This window comes from Coenobita brevimanus, chromosome 14 (genome assembly GCF_032717465.1).
Source record: "Coenobita brevimanus isolate Jiangsu-jjx chromosome 14, ASM3271746v2, whole genome shotgun sequence".
In the NCBI taxonomy this organism is placed as follows: domain Eukaryota; kingdom Metazoa; phylum Arthropoda; class Malacostraca; order Decapoda; family Coenobitidae; genus Coenobita; species Coenobita brevimanus.
The window spans coordinates 873,656-888,433 of record NC_136967.1 but is presented as its reverse complement, the minus strand read 5'-3'; the positions used below and the strand labels follow the sequence as shown (position 1 = coordinate 888,433).

Below are 14,778 nucleotides of genomic sequence, written 5' to 3'. Positions count from 1 at the left end.
CAGTTAGATTGTCGATAAACGGCAACATGTAACGAAGACCTACTTTTCTCAGTGTTTTGATGAAGTACAGAGAGGCCTCACCTAGTCATGAGTGTCTTCCAGGAAAATGTTACCTTTATTATTTGGCATATGATTTGGTTTTTTAAAGCTCACGATAAAGTAACTTCTGACTTCAGAGCAAATGTATTGTGAATCAGGAGCAACTTTATGTGAAAATTAGTGGTAATTCATCAGCAGCTAAATAGTAAAACAGCTTTAAATAAGGGAGAAATAAAGAGAACAATAAAGTCACACCATAGATAATAATAGACTTAAACCAATAACTAGTTCATCTCTTGCTTGTTGGTAAGTTGTATATGCTTTTTTGTTCACTGGAATAGGAAAAAAGAATGCAGGAATGGATTTTAGTCAGCAGCTCCTGACGGCTAAATTTATTTTGCTTGTTAGAGGTGAAAATTAATTAAATGTATTTGTTTTTAGCCTTAAAGATTGATCAGATATTCCAGCATTGTACTTCATGAACCTATTTTGTTTTTTGTTTTATTTCAGTTTCACCATGGGGCAAAACGCGTAAGTTGTGGCTTTCTCCAAAGTTTACCAAATAATTGTGTAAAAATGGGTGCATTACATTCCATATTTGCTATTGTATATGGTAGAAAAGTTATTAAAATCTGCCTGTAACTCTGGCCAGTAACTTGGAATAATGGTATGCCTTGCAGATTATTCAAATTTAATGCATACTCTTAATCTTTGTGGTTTGCACCTTAGTTTGTAGTCTTTTTTAGAAGGAGCCAAAGTTTTTGTTTTCAAGGTTTGTTCAGTTGCAAAGACTTGTACATACCTCAGTTATTTTTTAAGTTGGGAAATGCTTTTTTAAGTAGGAAGTATGGCTGAAAATTAAATTTAATTGTATTTCACATTGGAAATGGGTACATAAAGGAGCAGGAGTTGGAGGCTGGAATCCATCCCTTGTGGTTTTGACGTATAGGGATGTTGAAACCATGTCACTTAGCACTTCATAGATTTCTGTAAGAGCTCAATGCATTTCTCTCCATTCAGTATTTACAAATCTAGTTGCTGTTGCTCATTCTCCCTTACCTGAATACTATATTAGTCATACCTTCCATCCCTCTGTTGTCTGCAGCTCTTAAGAAAAAGGTACTTATAGACAGTTAGTAGTGAAAGCATGTGAGAAATAGCTAAATATTTATTAATATGGTCAAAAACATACTTGTTAAACCAAATATATGTGTTATGTAGAAGGAAATTGTTAACTTCATTGAAGGGCTTTGTTAACGTTCGCAAAGCATGTGGAAGATTGTGTGGATGATTGAATGCCATTGAATGAAACAGTATACAGTATTTGATGAACCCATAACCATTCAGGATGTTGTGAAATGGGTTTCAGGGTGAGTGATGGGTATGGGACTGAAATAATGATAAATGATAAGGCATTTCATGTAGGATGCATGGAGATGGTGTTATCTGCTTGCTGATGGAATTGAATGTTTTCATCCTGGCTCTGAGCGTTGTGGATTTTTGTGAGTAGTGAGGTCTACAAGTGCAGTCAGATGAGATAGGTTGTGGTAAGTTACCGAGTGAAATAGCATCTAATTGATATTGAAAAAGCAGAAGAGTTGGTGAAGGATGGAAGTAAATGCGTCTTGTAGGAGATGCAAATGTACAGAGTAAAATGTGGGGCAGATGCTAGGAGGTGATTAGCCTTGCTGCTCACCTCCACAGCATAGATCTTTTGAAATAGATTGAGAAATACAGAGATAGGTAGATAGATAGCTATTTACGCAGCGCCAACAAGGCATGTGTATATTTTCAGGTGGCCAAGTGCCGGGCTGGACTCTTACCCCAACACCCCCCAGGCCATATACCCCATGCCCGATGGTGGCATGGCTGACCCGCCATCCGTATCGTCAAATCCAGTTGATAGCGTGGCCACGTAAGTACTCATCTCACTGTTGTTGATATAAGTTGGCATTGTAGGTTTAGCTATCGTGTATCTTCTCTCTCATCTTGTTCCCTTTCCTTTCCTCGTCTACCCTCCCCTCTCCTTTCCTCGTCTGCCATTTCCTCTTCTCTCGTTTACTCCCTTTACTCCTCTCTTCCTTCCCCTCTCCACTCCTCCTTCTCCCCTCTACCCTACCCTACTTGCCGCTGATCTTCTTTCCTCTCCTCTCCACTCTCATTCATTTTATATATATATATATATGTGTGTGTGTGTGTGTGTGTGTATGTGTGTGTATGTGTGTGTGTATGTGTGTGTGTGTGTGTGTGTGTGTGTACTTTTGTGTCCTTCTTTTGCTCTTCATTTTTGCTAACAAATTTTTCTCTCATTCCTTTCTCACATTTGTTGCTAAATTCATTTTACTTTTGGTTATTTTGGTTGTGTGTGTGTGTGTGTGTGTGTGTAGATTGCATGTTGTCTCTAGAGTAGGTAGCGTTAATTTGTATAGTGCATATTATTTATCCTGAATACTTTCTGTCAGTTACAATGAACATTAGCAAGTGTATTTGATCATTTTGAACTCTGTAATAGGAAAGTACTTAATATGTTTACCTGGTGCTCTTTAGTTGGATTTATGGTTATGGAAGGATTGTGTCAGTATCAACACCTTGTTTAGTTTTCCAATGGTCATGTTAATTATGTGTGGATTCTTTGTCATTGTCTGTACTGTAGAATTAGGTGTTAGTCCCCTTTAACATTAATTCATGATGAGTCAAAAACTGTAACTTTAATTGATGTAGACTAGAAATTCTGTACTGTACTGTACTGTCGTTCACAGATTGTTTTTTCAGTGACTGATCCGAGCCTTTTTTTTTTAGTTACGTATGGCATTCATAATACCACTGCACACATGTCTACTGGTTGGCAGTAAAATTTCTTGTTCATAGTTTACGTTTTTTTTCTTTCTTCCCACGGGAGAGATGCAGCACTCGTATTTATTTTTTATCATCCATTTCATGTTTGTGTGGGAAGTTCCTGTAACAGCTCAGCTTAAATTACCTTTAGGCTCAATTTGTGAACGCCTCATATACTGTATGTGCATCCAGCATTTGTTGTGGGTGGCACATCCTCGGCAGCTGAGTTAGTATTGTCCATGCCAGCTTTCCAGTCATGACTGGTAGTTGTTGCTTCTTCGTCAGTAATTTGTGATTTTGTCCAAACTGATATTAGAAGTCGGAATTAAAAAGTAGGGCAGTTATGTGTCAAGTTATGTATACCATGTTTTTGAAGTTAAGATTTTTGTGGTTATGACACAGTTTTCATTCATCTTGAGGTACAGTTATGCATATTAATTGTTTTAGACCAGTAATTATTTACGTTGCTGCACCGCATTCTCAGACTGTAAAGCTGCAAGATTTTTACAATTTACGGGGAATAAATTGCTCATTAACCCCTTCACGTCGGGGTTTTCCAATATTGCACGCTCCTCCCCACGGGATATCCATGATGGAAAAAAGTACCCTTATTTCAAACACTAATATCTGCCAAACTGTAACAGCTAGAGAAAAAATTAAAGATACATAAGACTCACCAACTCTTCCTCTTTCAAATGAAAGTATCCCCACGTCTCCAGGTGGTCCCATCAATGAGTAAGGATAAGTTAAATTTCAAAGGGTGGTGGGAAGATGCTTGCGGTTATGCACGTCAACCGGCGTTGCTCCGCGCCCAAAATCACGACGGTTATACACGTCATCCGGACTGTAGGAGTAAATAATAGTAGCAGGAAATGTAGATTCCTAGATTGCTTCAGCCACAGCTCATGTGGGATGGAGATATTGTATAACATACATAGTAGATGGGTGGCTGCCATACACCATGGGAGGTACTAACATGGAAGTGAAGTGTGACTACAAGCTTGGTAACTATCCACATTATCAGGCAGGACATTCATTCACGGGTAAATAGTGAAGTCAACAGCTGAGACTTTTACATTGTTGCAAGTCTTATTACATATCGTAGATTTCGTATTTTCCAGTAATTTCCAACTGCTATAGGAAAGTAATTAGCTGCCTATGGCACTTAAGAGGGAACATGGCATCATTTTTATGTATGTACCATATATGTATATATATAATGTATTTATGTATGTATATATTTTATAATTATCTTTGCATGCATTTTTCCAAGAAAATGGATGCACATGTATGCAGTGCATTTTTTATAAGATTGTAATAATTGTACAATGATTCATATTGAAAAGGCATGGTGTGGTACAGTACAGTACTGTATAAAGTCTATATTATGCCATAGTGACTAAGTTGAATCATAAGTGATGTTGCTTTAAATTATCTTGTTACGAGTGAGTGAGTGAATGATGTTTACTCTCAGTTAAGTTTGGAAATGAGCGGCCTGGCCCAACCCAACTGTCACGTTAAGCATAGGTTAATAACTTTTCTCCTTTATGAAGTAGAGTTGAAACTCTTTCCACATGTGAAACATTCATTCAATAAATTTTTATAAAGTAAAAACTCACCCGTAAAGGTATAGGAACCCCTTGAAATCGTCAGTTTTCTCAGGGGGTGTTTGGCTCAATTTGTGAACGCCTCATTTACGAAATCAAATTAAAAAAGATTTTGTCTTAACTTCCCCCCCCCCCCCCCAAATCTAGCTGTTAAATATTGGAGATACCTCTTATAATTTTATACTAAAGGAAGTTATGATTACATGGCACTCACTCATATGTCACATGCTCACAAAGTGCACTTTACTGGTTAATTGGGCGCATTGTTGCTATCTGGGGATACATGACCAGATTCACAGTATTTTATGGTTACTTGAGGAGGATCACTATACTGCTAACACCCAGTTGACAGGTCTGAAGCATTATGTTTGTAACAGAATTGATAGAAAATAGGTGTGTTAGATCTGATTAGGGTAAACAGTTGTGTGTGGCAAAACTTGTTAAGGTAGCTTCATAATAACCTGAGGGGAGGTAGAATAGAGTGCTGTGTACAGTATTCAGTAAGAAGTATTTGTTTCTTTATTATTGGAGTGGATGTTCTTGGATCTATGGGTCATGTTCTTAAAAATGAGAGGGCCAAGATGTATGCAGATACCCGATTTTTGAAAAAGTTTAATAGAACAGGTTAGAACATTGGATGTAATTAACCTGCCTGATATGATACGAGTTCAGTGCTTGCCTACAATTTTGCTGGCTCTTTGAAGAATGTGGCCCTTTATCTCAATTTTGTCTTCTTGGGATTGAAGTGGAATTCATCAGACAACAGATGGTACAGTGTATGTGGCCAGAGCTGTTATCTAATGGATTCAAGTTCAATTCGTAGATGGCAAAATAGAGCTACTATAGTCGCGGCACACGACTGTAAGGTTGTCATTATTGTACCCTGGCAACCTACCATTCAAAAGTGCGTTCTGTTTTGCGCGAATCATATTATTATGCACGAATATATTAAACACGAATATTATTATACACGAACATATTGTACATGAACATAATGTACACGAATCACATGCTTCTTATACTGTATTATACACGAAATCAGACGCACTTTTGAATGGTAGGTTGCCAGGGCATGATAATAACAACCTCAGAGTCACGTGCCGCGAGTATAGTGTGTACTGAGTTGTGTTCAAGAACTGGTAGGATCTTTTGTGTGCAGTTGATGTTGCTTCTGTTTGTGAGAGAGTGGTTGGGTGCTGGAGAGGGATGCCATCACGTGGTAGCTGTGCTGTGTAGTCCCTCAACTCCCTCCGTATTCCCTGAAAGGAGAAGGATAGACTGCAGTGGAAGGGCATCCCTCAGCCTGCAGTCTGTGGGATTTATGTTCACATGAACCTGGGCCACAACAATAAGAAGAGTGGTTTATTTTATTATGGTTGATTTTGATATGACATGAAATTGGCGAACAGTATTTTTCTTTTTCATTGTGACTGGTTTATGTGTGAATGTGTATGTATGCATTTGCATATTTGTGAGTACACATGCATGGGTGGGTTTATGCAAGAATTTGATACAGGGAGAGATTCAAGTATGCATGTGGATTTCAGTGGCCTCCAGTTGATCTGTATGATACCATAACAGAGATGGCTAACTGATCATCACTCAGACATAAGCTTCTTCCTGTGTCACCGGAAATATGTCTTTTATAATTACAGCTCTTTTTATCTGCTTTTTGAAGATACGATTAGTAAAATTACTTTTCTTGTAGTTAAGTGACTGATGTAAATTCTAGTAATAAAAGAGATAGGAAGAGATATTTTGAGGCCGCATCATCCAGGAAGAGATATTTTGAGGCAGCATCATCATCTGTGGGGCAATATAAAGTGATATTAGTTGAGGAGAAATACTAGGTCTTATAAGTGTACAAAGCTGGTCACAGGTACACTTGAGTCATGGTGTTGGAAGAGGTAATTGATGGTGGTGTGTGTAAGATCAGATTGATGTTTAATGTTTTTATATTAAGGAAGTTAAATAACTTAACCACTTCACTCTGATGATGTAGTTGTTAATCTTGCAGATTTTAAAGGCTTTTATTCAGCTTTGGAGAAAATTTTTGAACTGCCAGGGTGATTTGTAGTCTGTCACCTTTGCAGGGACTATAAGTGGTTTTCCACAACCCTTTGGGTGAGATATCCTTCTAAATCTTAATGCAGCTTTAGCCTGTGTAATGTACTGGTAGTTGTGTACCCTTTTCAGGTTTGTGCAAGTCATGTGGTGCAATACTTACATATGATGCATACATACACTATTTAATTCTGTTTCTTGGTGCTGGAGAACAAGGCATTGAGTGGTTATATAAACATCCCTCAACCTGCTCCCTGTCCCCAAAAGGTGGATGGTGGACCACAGAAGGGCAGCTTCATCCTGCAGTACATCAGGTTCACATTCTGTTGAGCCTGGGGCCACAGCAACAACACTAACAGATCTTCTGTAAGCTGAATAAAGGCATCCCATGATAGTCTGATCAGAATGAAAATACGTCATCGGATTGAATGGGTTAATACTGTAATTGCTGCCTAGATGCTTGTCCAATGTCTCTGAATGGTAATATGATTCCTTTACAGTGACCAAAAACCTTCGTTGGATTCTCCTTTATTTGACGCTGCCAATGTCCTCTCAGAGTTCCAGTAGGTTGGAGTGACATTTATCATTAATGCCCTCATGCCATCCACTGCGTCAAAAAGTTCTTGAAAACTCGCATGCACAAGCACAACAAGCAATCAAAATTAACAGCAGTAAATACTCATGCTGTCAAGTTACTTAAAAATTGTTATAAGTTACATATATATATTTTGAGTTGAATGTGCTTAACTCATTGTTCACTTTGCCACAAGCATTACCTCTACATATCGGATGTTGCATTAAGGCTTAGTGTGATACCATGTACATGTTGTATACTAGTATCTGAGCTTATGTGCTGCAAAAGTTTTATACTTCTGAAAATTATACATTTAGAGGATATCATATTTTTGTAAGTAGTGCACAGTGAACTCATGGCTGCACCTAAGGCCTTCTCTAAAGTATTGCAGAGCTCTTTAGATGCTTTCACTTAAATATGCTGTACTCTAATTGTAAGTGGAAATATGTACAAGCACATGTGGTGATGTCCTGTACACAGTTTGCACACAAAGTACATATCTGTGGGTAAGACATGGCACTCGAGTAGGGGAGTGTGAGCTTCAGTTGGATGAGTTATGGTGTGCCAGTGTGAGGTGTGTAGGCTGTAACAGGATCTACAGTACCCCACCCCACCTCACCTTCCCCTGCCAAGGTCCAGGCCTCTCCAGGTTTATTCATCAAGACACACGCACGTTTCCTATTACCAAGAGAAAATGATGAAGAGAAACCAATTAGCTGGGATTTCCATTATTTGAGGGGACCAGTTAGCAGGGGTTGTGGGGTCTCTTGGCACATGGACAGTACTTTATACAAAAATGGTCCATCCTTAGTACTCCCTCAGAGGTGTAGGGCCTCAGGCTAGGTTACCTAGTCCAGAACATTTAAGTGTTAATGACTGGCCATAAGAGAAAATCATGAAATGAACCGCTTCAGGTATAAACAGTCACGAGTGCTGAAGTTACCCTCCTGTTTATATAAACCTGATGGACAGGGTCAGCAGTGCAACAGTTGTGAACTGGTATACAAGTGGTCAGTTTTACAAAGTGTATTGTGATGCAAAAAAAAAAAAAAAAAAAAAAAAAAAAGTGAAAACCTGCCATCCAACTCAATGCTCAAATGGTGCCGTCAGTAAATCATTAGTTGTGAACAGATTTCTGATTTTGCCCCTCACAGTCAGTGCACAAAATTACATGCGTAAGGGGTTGTGACAACAGGGTATATATATTTAAATATTCATATATGTGTGGTGTATAGTGCTGTGTTTGCTTTTATTAAAAGTAAAGTTGAAGATTAGAAGCATATATGTTAACACTAAAGCTATACAGTTTATGGACTTAGCCAAGAGACATTGTTGTGTGCTTACCCTGGTGCCAGTGTGAACTGTTGGGCCATAATATAAGTGGCTTTGGAGATTTTGTAACACCTCTTCCATAGCGACTTATTTTGCATATTGCACCTTTTTATCCTCTCATGCATTATTGAGGTAAGCCATGTTGGTTTTTAAAAACTGTTTGGATAACTTGACAGTGTATGGAGGTGTAATGGGCATAATAAATTGTGTAGAAAAAGGTGCTGAATGTGGCCCATTGTGAGAGGCATTGATGGTGGGCTTCTGTGTAACTGTATTTATGTACCGTACACAACCAGTACCACCAAGGGCATAACTCTACAGTGATAAGTTCTCAGCTAAAGACATGCATTTATGATTTGAATCTCTCTTTAATGTTCCTTTATGTAGACCAAATACAAATGCTATCTATCTGATATTTGCATTGCTTTATAGTTTGTATGAATGTTTTTATTGTGATTCCAGTAATGGAATGTGTAATGCTACGATGATAGCATTCATAGGCTACATACAAATACTGTAATGTTATGGGTTATAAATTGTATGATTCATAGGTTCTTTTAACAGTGTAAGTAGAGTGAATTCTAGGTTAGTTCTCTGTGAATGTATGTTATCCATTTTCCCTTGACAGTGTCATGTTAACCCCTTTGCAACAATGGGTCTGTTATTGACTAACATGATATGATGGGAATAAGAATTAAAATGTCATCCTGCTGAAAGGATTAGCAGAGATTGTCCCCCCCTAAATATGAGGGATATCGTCAAAACTATAAAGTCACGTTGTGGTAGCAAGAAGGAAAAAGGTTCCATTGTAATAAAGAGGCTAATGTGCAAGTCATAACACATGCTTGAAAATGTTGACCAAATTGTAGGAGATCCTAAGTTGTGACACTGACAAGCCTCCTCATGGGGTGGTGGTGCTGAAGTGTATCCACCAGACATGATGTGATAGTTGAGTTGGTCAGTGGAGTGATATATACATGGGTAATCCTTGTTGTATGTCAGTATATTCAGATTTGTAGGAATCACTGAGTTGAAATGGGAATATTTTTTAGTTTACTAAGGAATTAAAAGTAGAAAGGAACAAAAAAAGGCAACATGTAACTGGAGCTTACCATACAGCAAACCCTTGTTTTATGTTGCATCTTTTAACAGACTTGCTTGCTCTTAAGTTAATAGTAAATTACAGAAACACCTGTTAAACTTCTAGTGCAACCTATAAAACTGACTTGACGTTTTCCACAGTATCAGTTGACAATTGACAGTATCAATTGTATGGAAACAGTTGTGTTATTTGGAATGCACAGAAATGAGAATGTTGAGGTTGGTGTGTAGGATCTTACAGAGCAACAGAACTGAGGTTAGTGTTGTGAAAGATAATTGGTGTAAGAAATATCATAGACATGTGCACCAGAAGGTTTAAGTAGATTAGACATGTTGAGAGGAAGGTGGAGGATGGCTGGCTTGGAGGGTCACAGGCAGAGGGAAGAGTGCCTAGCAATGACCAAGGATGATGTGGGGCAGGTCCAGCATGGTTACCTCTGGGCTAGGGGATTCAGCAGGGAAATAGCTAAGATGGAGGGGTGAAGTCATGACCTATATATGTTACAGGGAATTTGAGTAACCAGCGATTTCATGAAATCCCTTGTGAATTCATGAAATGAGTTTAAATTAGGATTGGTTAATTAAGGTTAGGTTAATTGAGATTGTGGTTAGGTTAGGCTGGAATAATCTAGGTTAAGTTTAGGTTAGGTTAGTTTAGGTTAGGTTAAATTACAAGAGTGCTAAGTTATGCTAAGTGTTCATAAAATAACCTAACCTAACCTAACTTAACTTAACGTAAACTAAACCTAGATTATCCCAGCCTCACCCAACAGCAGCCTAAATTAACCTAACCTTAATTAACCCATCCTAATTCAAACTCATTTCACAAATTCACTGGGGATTTCACGAAATCACTGGTTGCACAAATTCCCTGTAACATATAAGCTAACGTGGTTAGTGGTCCATAAACGTAAATTATCATTGACATATGACAAGGACCACCTGTACAGTGAAGTTTCTCACTTGTAAGTCATAGTAAGTCATCATCATCATCATTATCATCATCATCATCATCATCATCATCATCATCATCATCATCATCATCATCCCAACTTTATTTTATTTTTTTTCCCACCAAAGGATGGGGTGAGGATTTAGTAGGTAACGAGCACAAATAATTGACCACATGTTTCTAATGTTGTACTGAAGTGTCTTAGTAGTTAACAGTATTGTGCTCTGTTATGAAATAGGCATATATAAGCATATATATGTATTGGTAGTTTACATTTAAAATAGAGCAGACAAGAGAAGTAAGCTGTGAATAGTATTTCTTTTTTAATCCTTTCTGTCCAGTGATGCATATTTTTTCCTTTAATTCTTGCTACATTCAGATGATTTTATTCAGCTAAGAGAGAGAGAGAGAGAGAAAAAAATGAAGTTAGGGAGGGTTTTTCCATCTCCATTATTTCATTGTTTTCTTTAGATTTTATTAAAATTGTCTGGAGGTAGCAGGAATAAATAAAAAATAATGTCATGGTATTGAAGGGATTAACTCAAAATCAGCAGTGTTATACAGTACTCTGTCCACTTTAACTTGGCTTAAAATTGCCTTCTTTCCATCATGAACGTCGGATAGTATGAGAGTGGAACATTGTGCTAGTCATGAAAAAGTACTATGGAAAGAGTATAGAGTCATAGTATTGTCTTATTCTGTCATTGAGTTATGGGAAATAAACTACAGAACAATTAAATGTCTTCACCAAGTTAAGGTAGACAAGCTTTAGTATCCAGCTCAATAAGCCATAACACTCCAGTATTAAGGTCAGCATTGACCCTGATTATATGCTCTGCTAAAGATTCTTAAATGCCTGTCGGTAACTTTAAATATATTGACTTTACCAGTAATTATTCTAGTGCATTTTATGAATTACAGTCTGTATAATATGGTGTACAGGACGGTCCATATATTGTGTTACTTTTGTTACTCAGTGAAGCCTTGTATATTGCAGGGATGGCTCTGTTAGCATTACTGATGTGTACCCTCCATCTTTTCATACTTCCTTAATTCTGTTCTTCTTTATGGTATCTTTGCTTTTATGTGTATGGATCGCATTGTTTGGAATTTCATAAGAAAGTTGAAATGTCATCACTTCTCAGATTAACACACTGAGCCTTCCCTGCAGCACACAAGATATTTCCTGGTGAGTATCAAGGGGCTGCAGCATAAGAACTGCCCTTTGTTTGATATTATTATTATTATTATTATTATTATTTATTTTTCCAGGAAATATGTATGATGTGAAAGTAAATGTTGTCATTATTTTCTAGATGTTGCCGGTCTGGGTTGGTTCTGAATTTTCATTTGGTGTTTAAAGAGTTATACTGTATAGTTAGCTTATGTTTGAGTTTCATTGCACAAGGATAGCTTATTATAACTATTCTGTTACTCAACATTAATCCATATTGACTACCTGTAGAGGGAAAGATGGAAGTGAATATTATAATGAGGAGTACAATTATTGCTTAAGGTGCTGATTATTGAGTGTCAGTTTTTTTGTGTGGGTAAAAGAAATCGGTAAATTGGAAGTGATTATGGAAGAATGGAAGTGGTGATATACAGTGCAAAGATTGGAATGTTAAGTTTTCTATACATTTAGTGAGTGACATTCAGTATTATAGATTAACAAAGGTGTAACCCACAGGATTATTGGTAAGGTCTGGGTGAGGTGATTGAGACAGGAAGTGATTTTGAAGATGAAGTAGATTTGAATGACTTGCCCAGTGGGATAGATCAGTTACTTTCAGTATAAGCAAGTGAGTAACATACTTTTCAACATTGTCATCATCATCATAGTCTGTCTGTCTATCTATCGCCAGACGCCTCAATCACGAAAGGGGTGGCTACAAACAGATCCCCTCCATGTTGCCCAGTCCAACATCATTTCACTGCCCTGCTTCCAACACATATACACCCTCTCTCATATACCTCTCCACTCCATCCCTCTACCTCATCCTCATCCTCTTCCCCCTTCCACCTCACTTGCATACACTCTCCTCATTAGTCTCTCCCTCTCCATCCTCTGCACATGGCCAAACCACTTCAGTGTATTTCTCCTAATGCATTGTATCACATCGGCATCCACACCACAACGCTCCTTCACTTCTTCTTTTGTCAATTCATCTCCCCTCGTAACTCCACATGCTCCTCTCAAGTAACTCATTTCCACTGCTCTCACTCTTGATTTACAATACGTCCTTCCAACAAGGTCCAAGCTTCACTTCCATACATTAGAGATAGTATCACAATACTGTCCTGCAGTGATTTTTTTTTTTTACTTCCATGCTCTCTTCCCTGTTCCTTATCACTGCTTTCAAAGAACTAGCAACTTTTCTTCCCTGTTGTACCCTTTCAAGCACTTCACACTCTAAACTTCCATCCTTACTCATCACACTACCCAAGTACTTAAATGCACTCTCATTTTTTATTTCCTCCTAATCCAGCCACACTGTACATTCAGTGACGTCATTTCTCTCAAAGACCATAACTTTTTCTTCCCTATATTCACCTTTTGATTCTGTTTCCTACACACTCTCCCAGACTCATTCACCATGCCTTGCAGTTCCCCTTCGTCTTCACTTTACAACACAGTATCATCTGCAGACAACAGTCATTCTCGTAATTCAGTTTGCCACTTTTTCACAGAGAGAGTTTGGATCCAGAAATAAGCAAGGCACCAAAGTAGAAGCTATTATTGAAGTGGCCAGTGATATCAGATCATATGTAAGTTAAATTTATCATGCAGGCTTTCAATATATGTAGAACTTTGGGTGGAATTAGTTACAAGTCCATTGAAAATGGCATAGCAGGAAGTAATAGGATAAAGTTTGCCAAAACATTTATTTAACCAGTGTATGAAGTTGCTAGTCATTGGAAGAGTGGTCAACATACTCCACTAATTCTGTGCTCCAGAATATAATGTTCAGTTCCCTCCTAATGTAGCCACCCAGCATGCCAGAAACTCCACTAGAAAACATGGTCACTCATAAAGCTTGTAAGCAAGTATATCAATATGGTTATATAATAATTACAGTAGGTAACACATAAATTTTGATTGTTGAAATAAGTTGCACATAAAAGAAGCACCTAGCATTTTTTTGTTTTTTATTCTGTTTTATTAACTGAATCAAAACATTAAGTGGCTTTGTCATTGTGAGATAGTACTCTACTGGAGTGATTACAAATGATTATTTCAGGACATGGAGTTGCCTTATAGGGAAGAGATAGGGAGGATCCTCTGTTTAACAAAGCAGTTACTATAAGTACTGTAAGTAGAGATACCATATACCTTAAACCCCTTGGTTAGGAAAGGTCTGCCTCAGGTGAATTTTATCCAGAATTAACTTAGCTTTTTCCATGGACTAAGATCAGGAATACTTGAAAAAGCCATCAAGTTTTTGAATGGCAAAACATCATATATAGTTAACTGAGGAATGCAGATGGAACATTATTTTCCCAAAAGGTGGTGCTGCATTAAAGCCATGCCAGAAACTGCTGTCACAGAGCTTTGTCTTTATACCTGGGCTATTGGCCATCAGGTAATAAGTATACAATATAGTTATTTTGAGGCAAGTTTTTGGAGAGCTGCCATTAGGTGACCAAGGCCAGTGCATGCAAGCTTGTTTGAGCCTTTTAAATGATACAAAAATATTTTAGACAGGAGAAACTGGTTTATTTCTGTTTCTGCTTTGGATTTTTTTTCCAGAAGATTCTATTAAATGTACTTAGAATTTCAAGAATTAAAAAAAAATGTTTGTTGTTAGTTTAGCTTGCAATGATAGCAATTTGTAGTTGTCAGTTGGTGATATAATTCTGCGATTGGTATATTAATAACTTTGTTATCTTGAAAGGATAGACTCATGAAGCAAGCTTCTTCCCTTTTTAAATGACCAAAGTGATAATAATCCATGACATGTATTTCAGGTTTACATAGATATTGTTATATAAAGTGACATTTGAATAATGCATTCGCTAGTTCTGCACCTGGTAGTAACTTCTTTCAACATGGATGGTATAACAGTTTCACTGTGCAGCTGCTCAGGACCCACACAAATGACAAAATGTTGAACTCACTTAACTTTCACCATACATGCCTGCCACACTAGAGGATGTCAGCTTCTGTAGTTCACTATGATGCAGGCATTAGCCATTTACTGACAGTGCATAGTATCATAGTCAGTGTAGCTACGAGAGATTGGCTACGAGAGTATGTGTAAGAAGTGAAGAGG

The 14,778-nt window shown here is 37.7% G+C and overlaps 1 protein-coding gene across 6 annotated transcripts in view; it reads left to right on the top strand.

Moving 5' to 3' along the window:
* Stat92E (Signal transducer and transcription activator Stat92E) overlaps nucleotides 1–14,778 on the top strand; it is a 45,326-nt gene that overhangs the window by 20,757 nt on the left and 9,791 nt on the right. For 3 of the 6 annotated variants that reach the window (XM_080286872.1, XM_080286886.1, XM_080286878.1), the window contains exons 16-18: nucleotides 550–570; nucleotides 1,835–1,954; nucleotides 7,046–7,108. In XM_080286872.1, the coding sequence (XP_080142998.1) occupies nucleotides 550–570; nucleotides 1,835–1,954; nucleotides 7,046–7,108 (204 nt within the window). The remainder of the gene's footprint in view (nucleotides 1–549; nucleotides 571–1,834; nucleotides 1,955–7,045; nucleotides 7,109–14,778) is intronic. The other 3 variants (XM_080286893.1, XM_080286899.1, XM_080286900.1) reach the window with 3 other exon arrangements.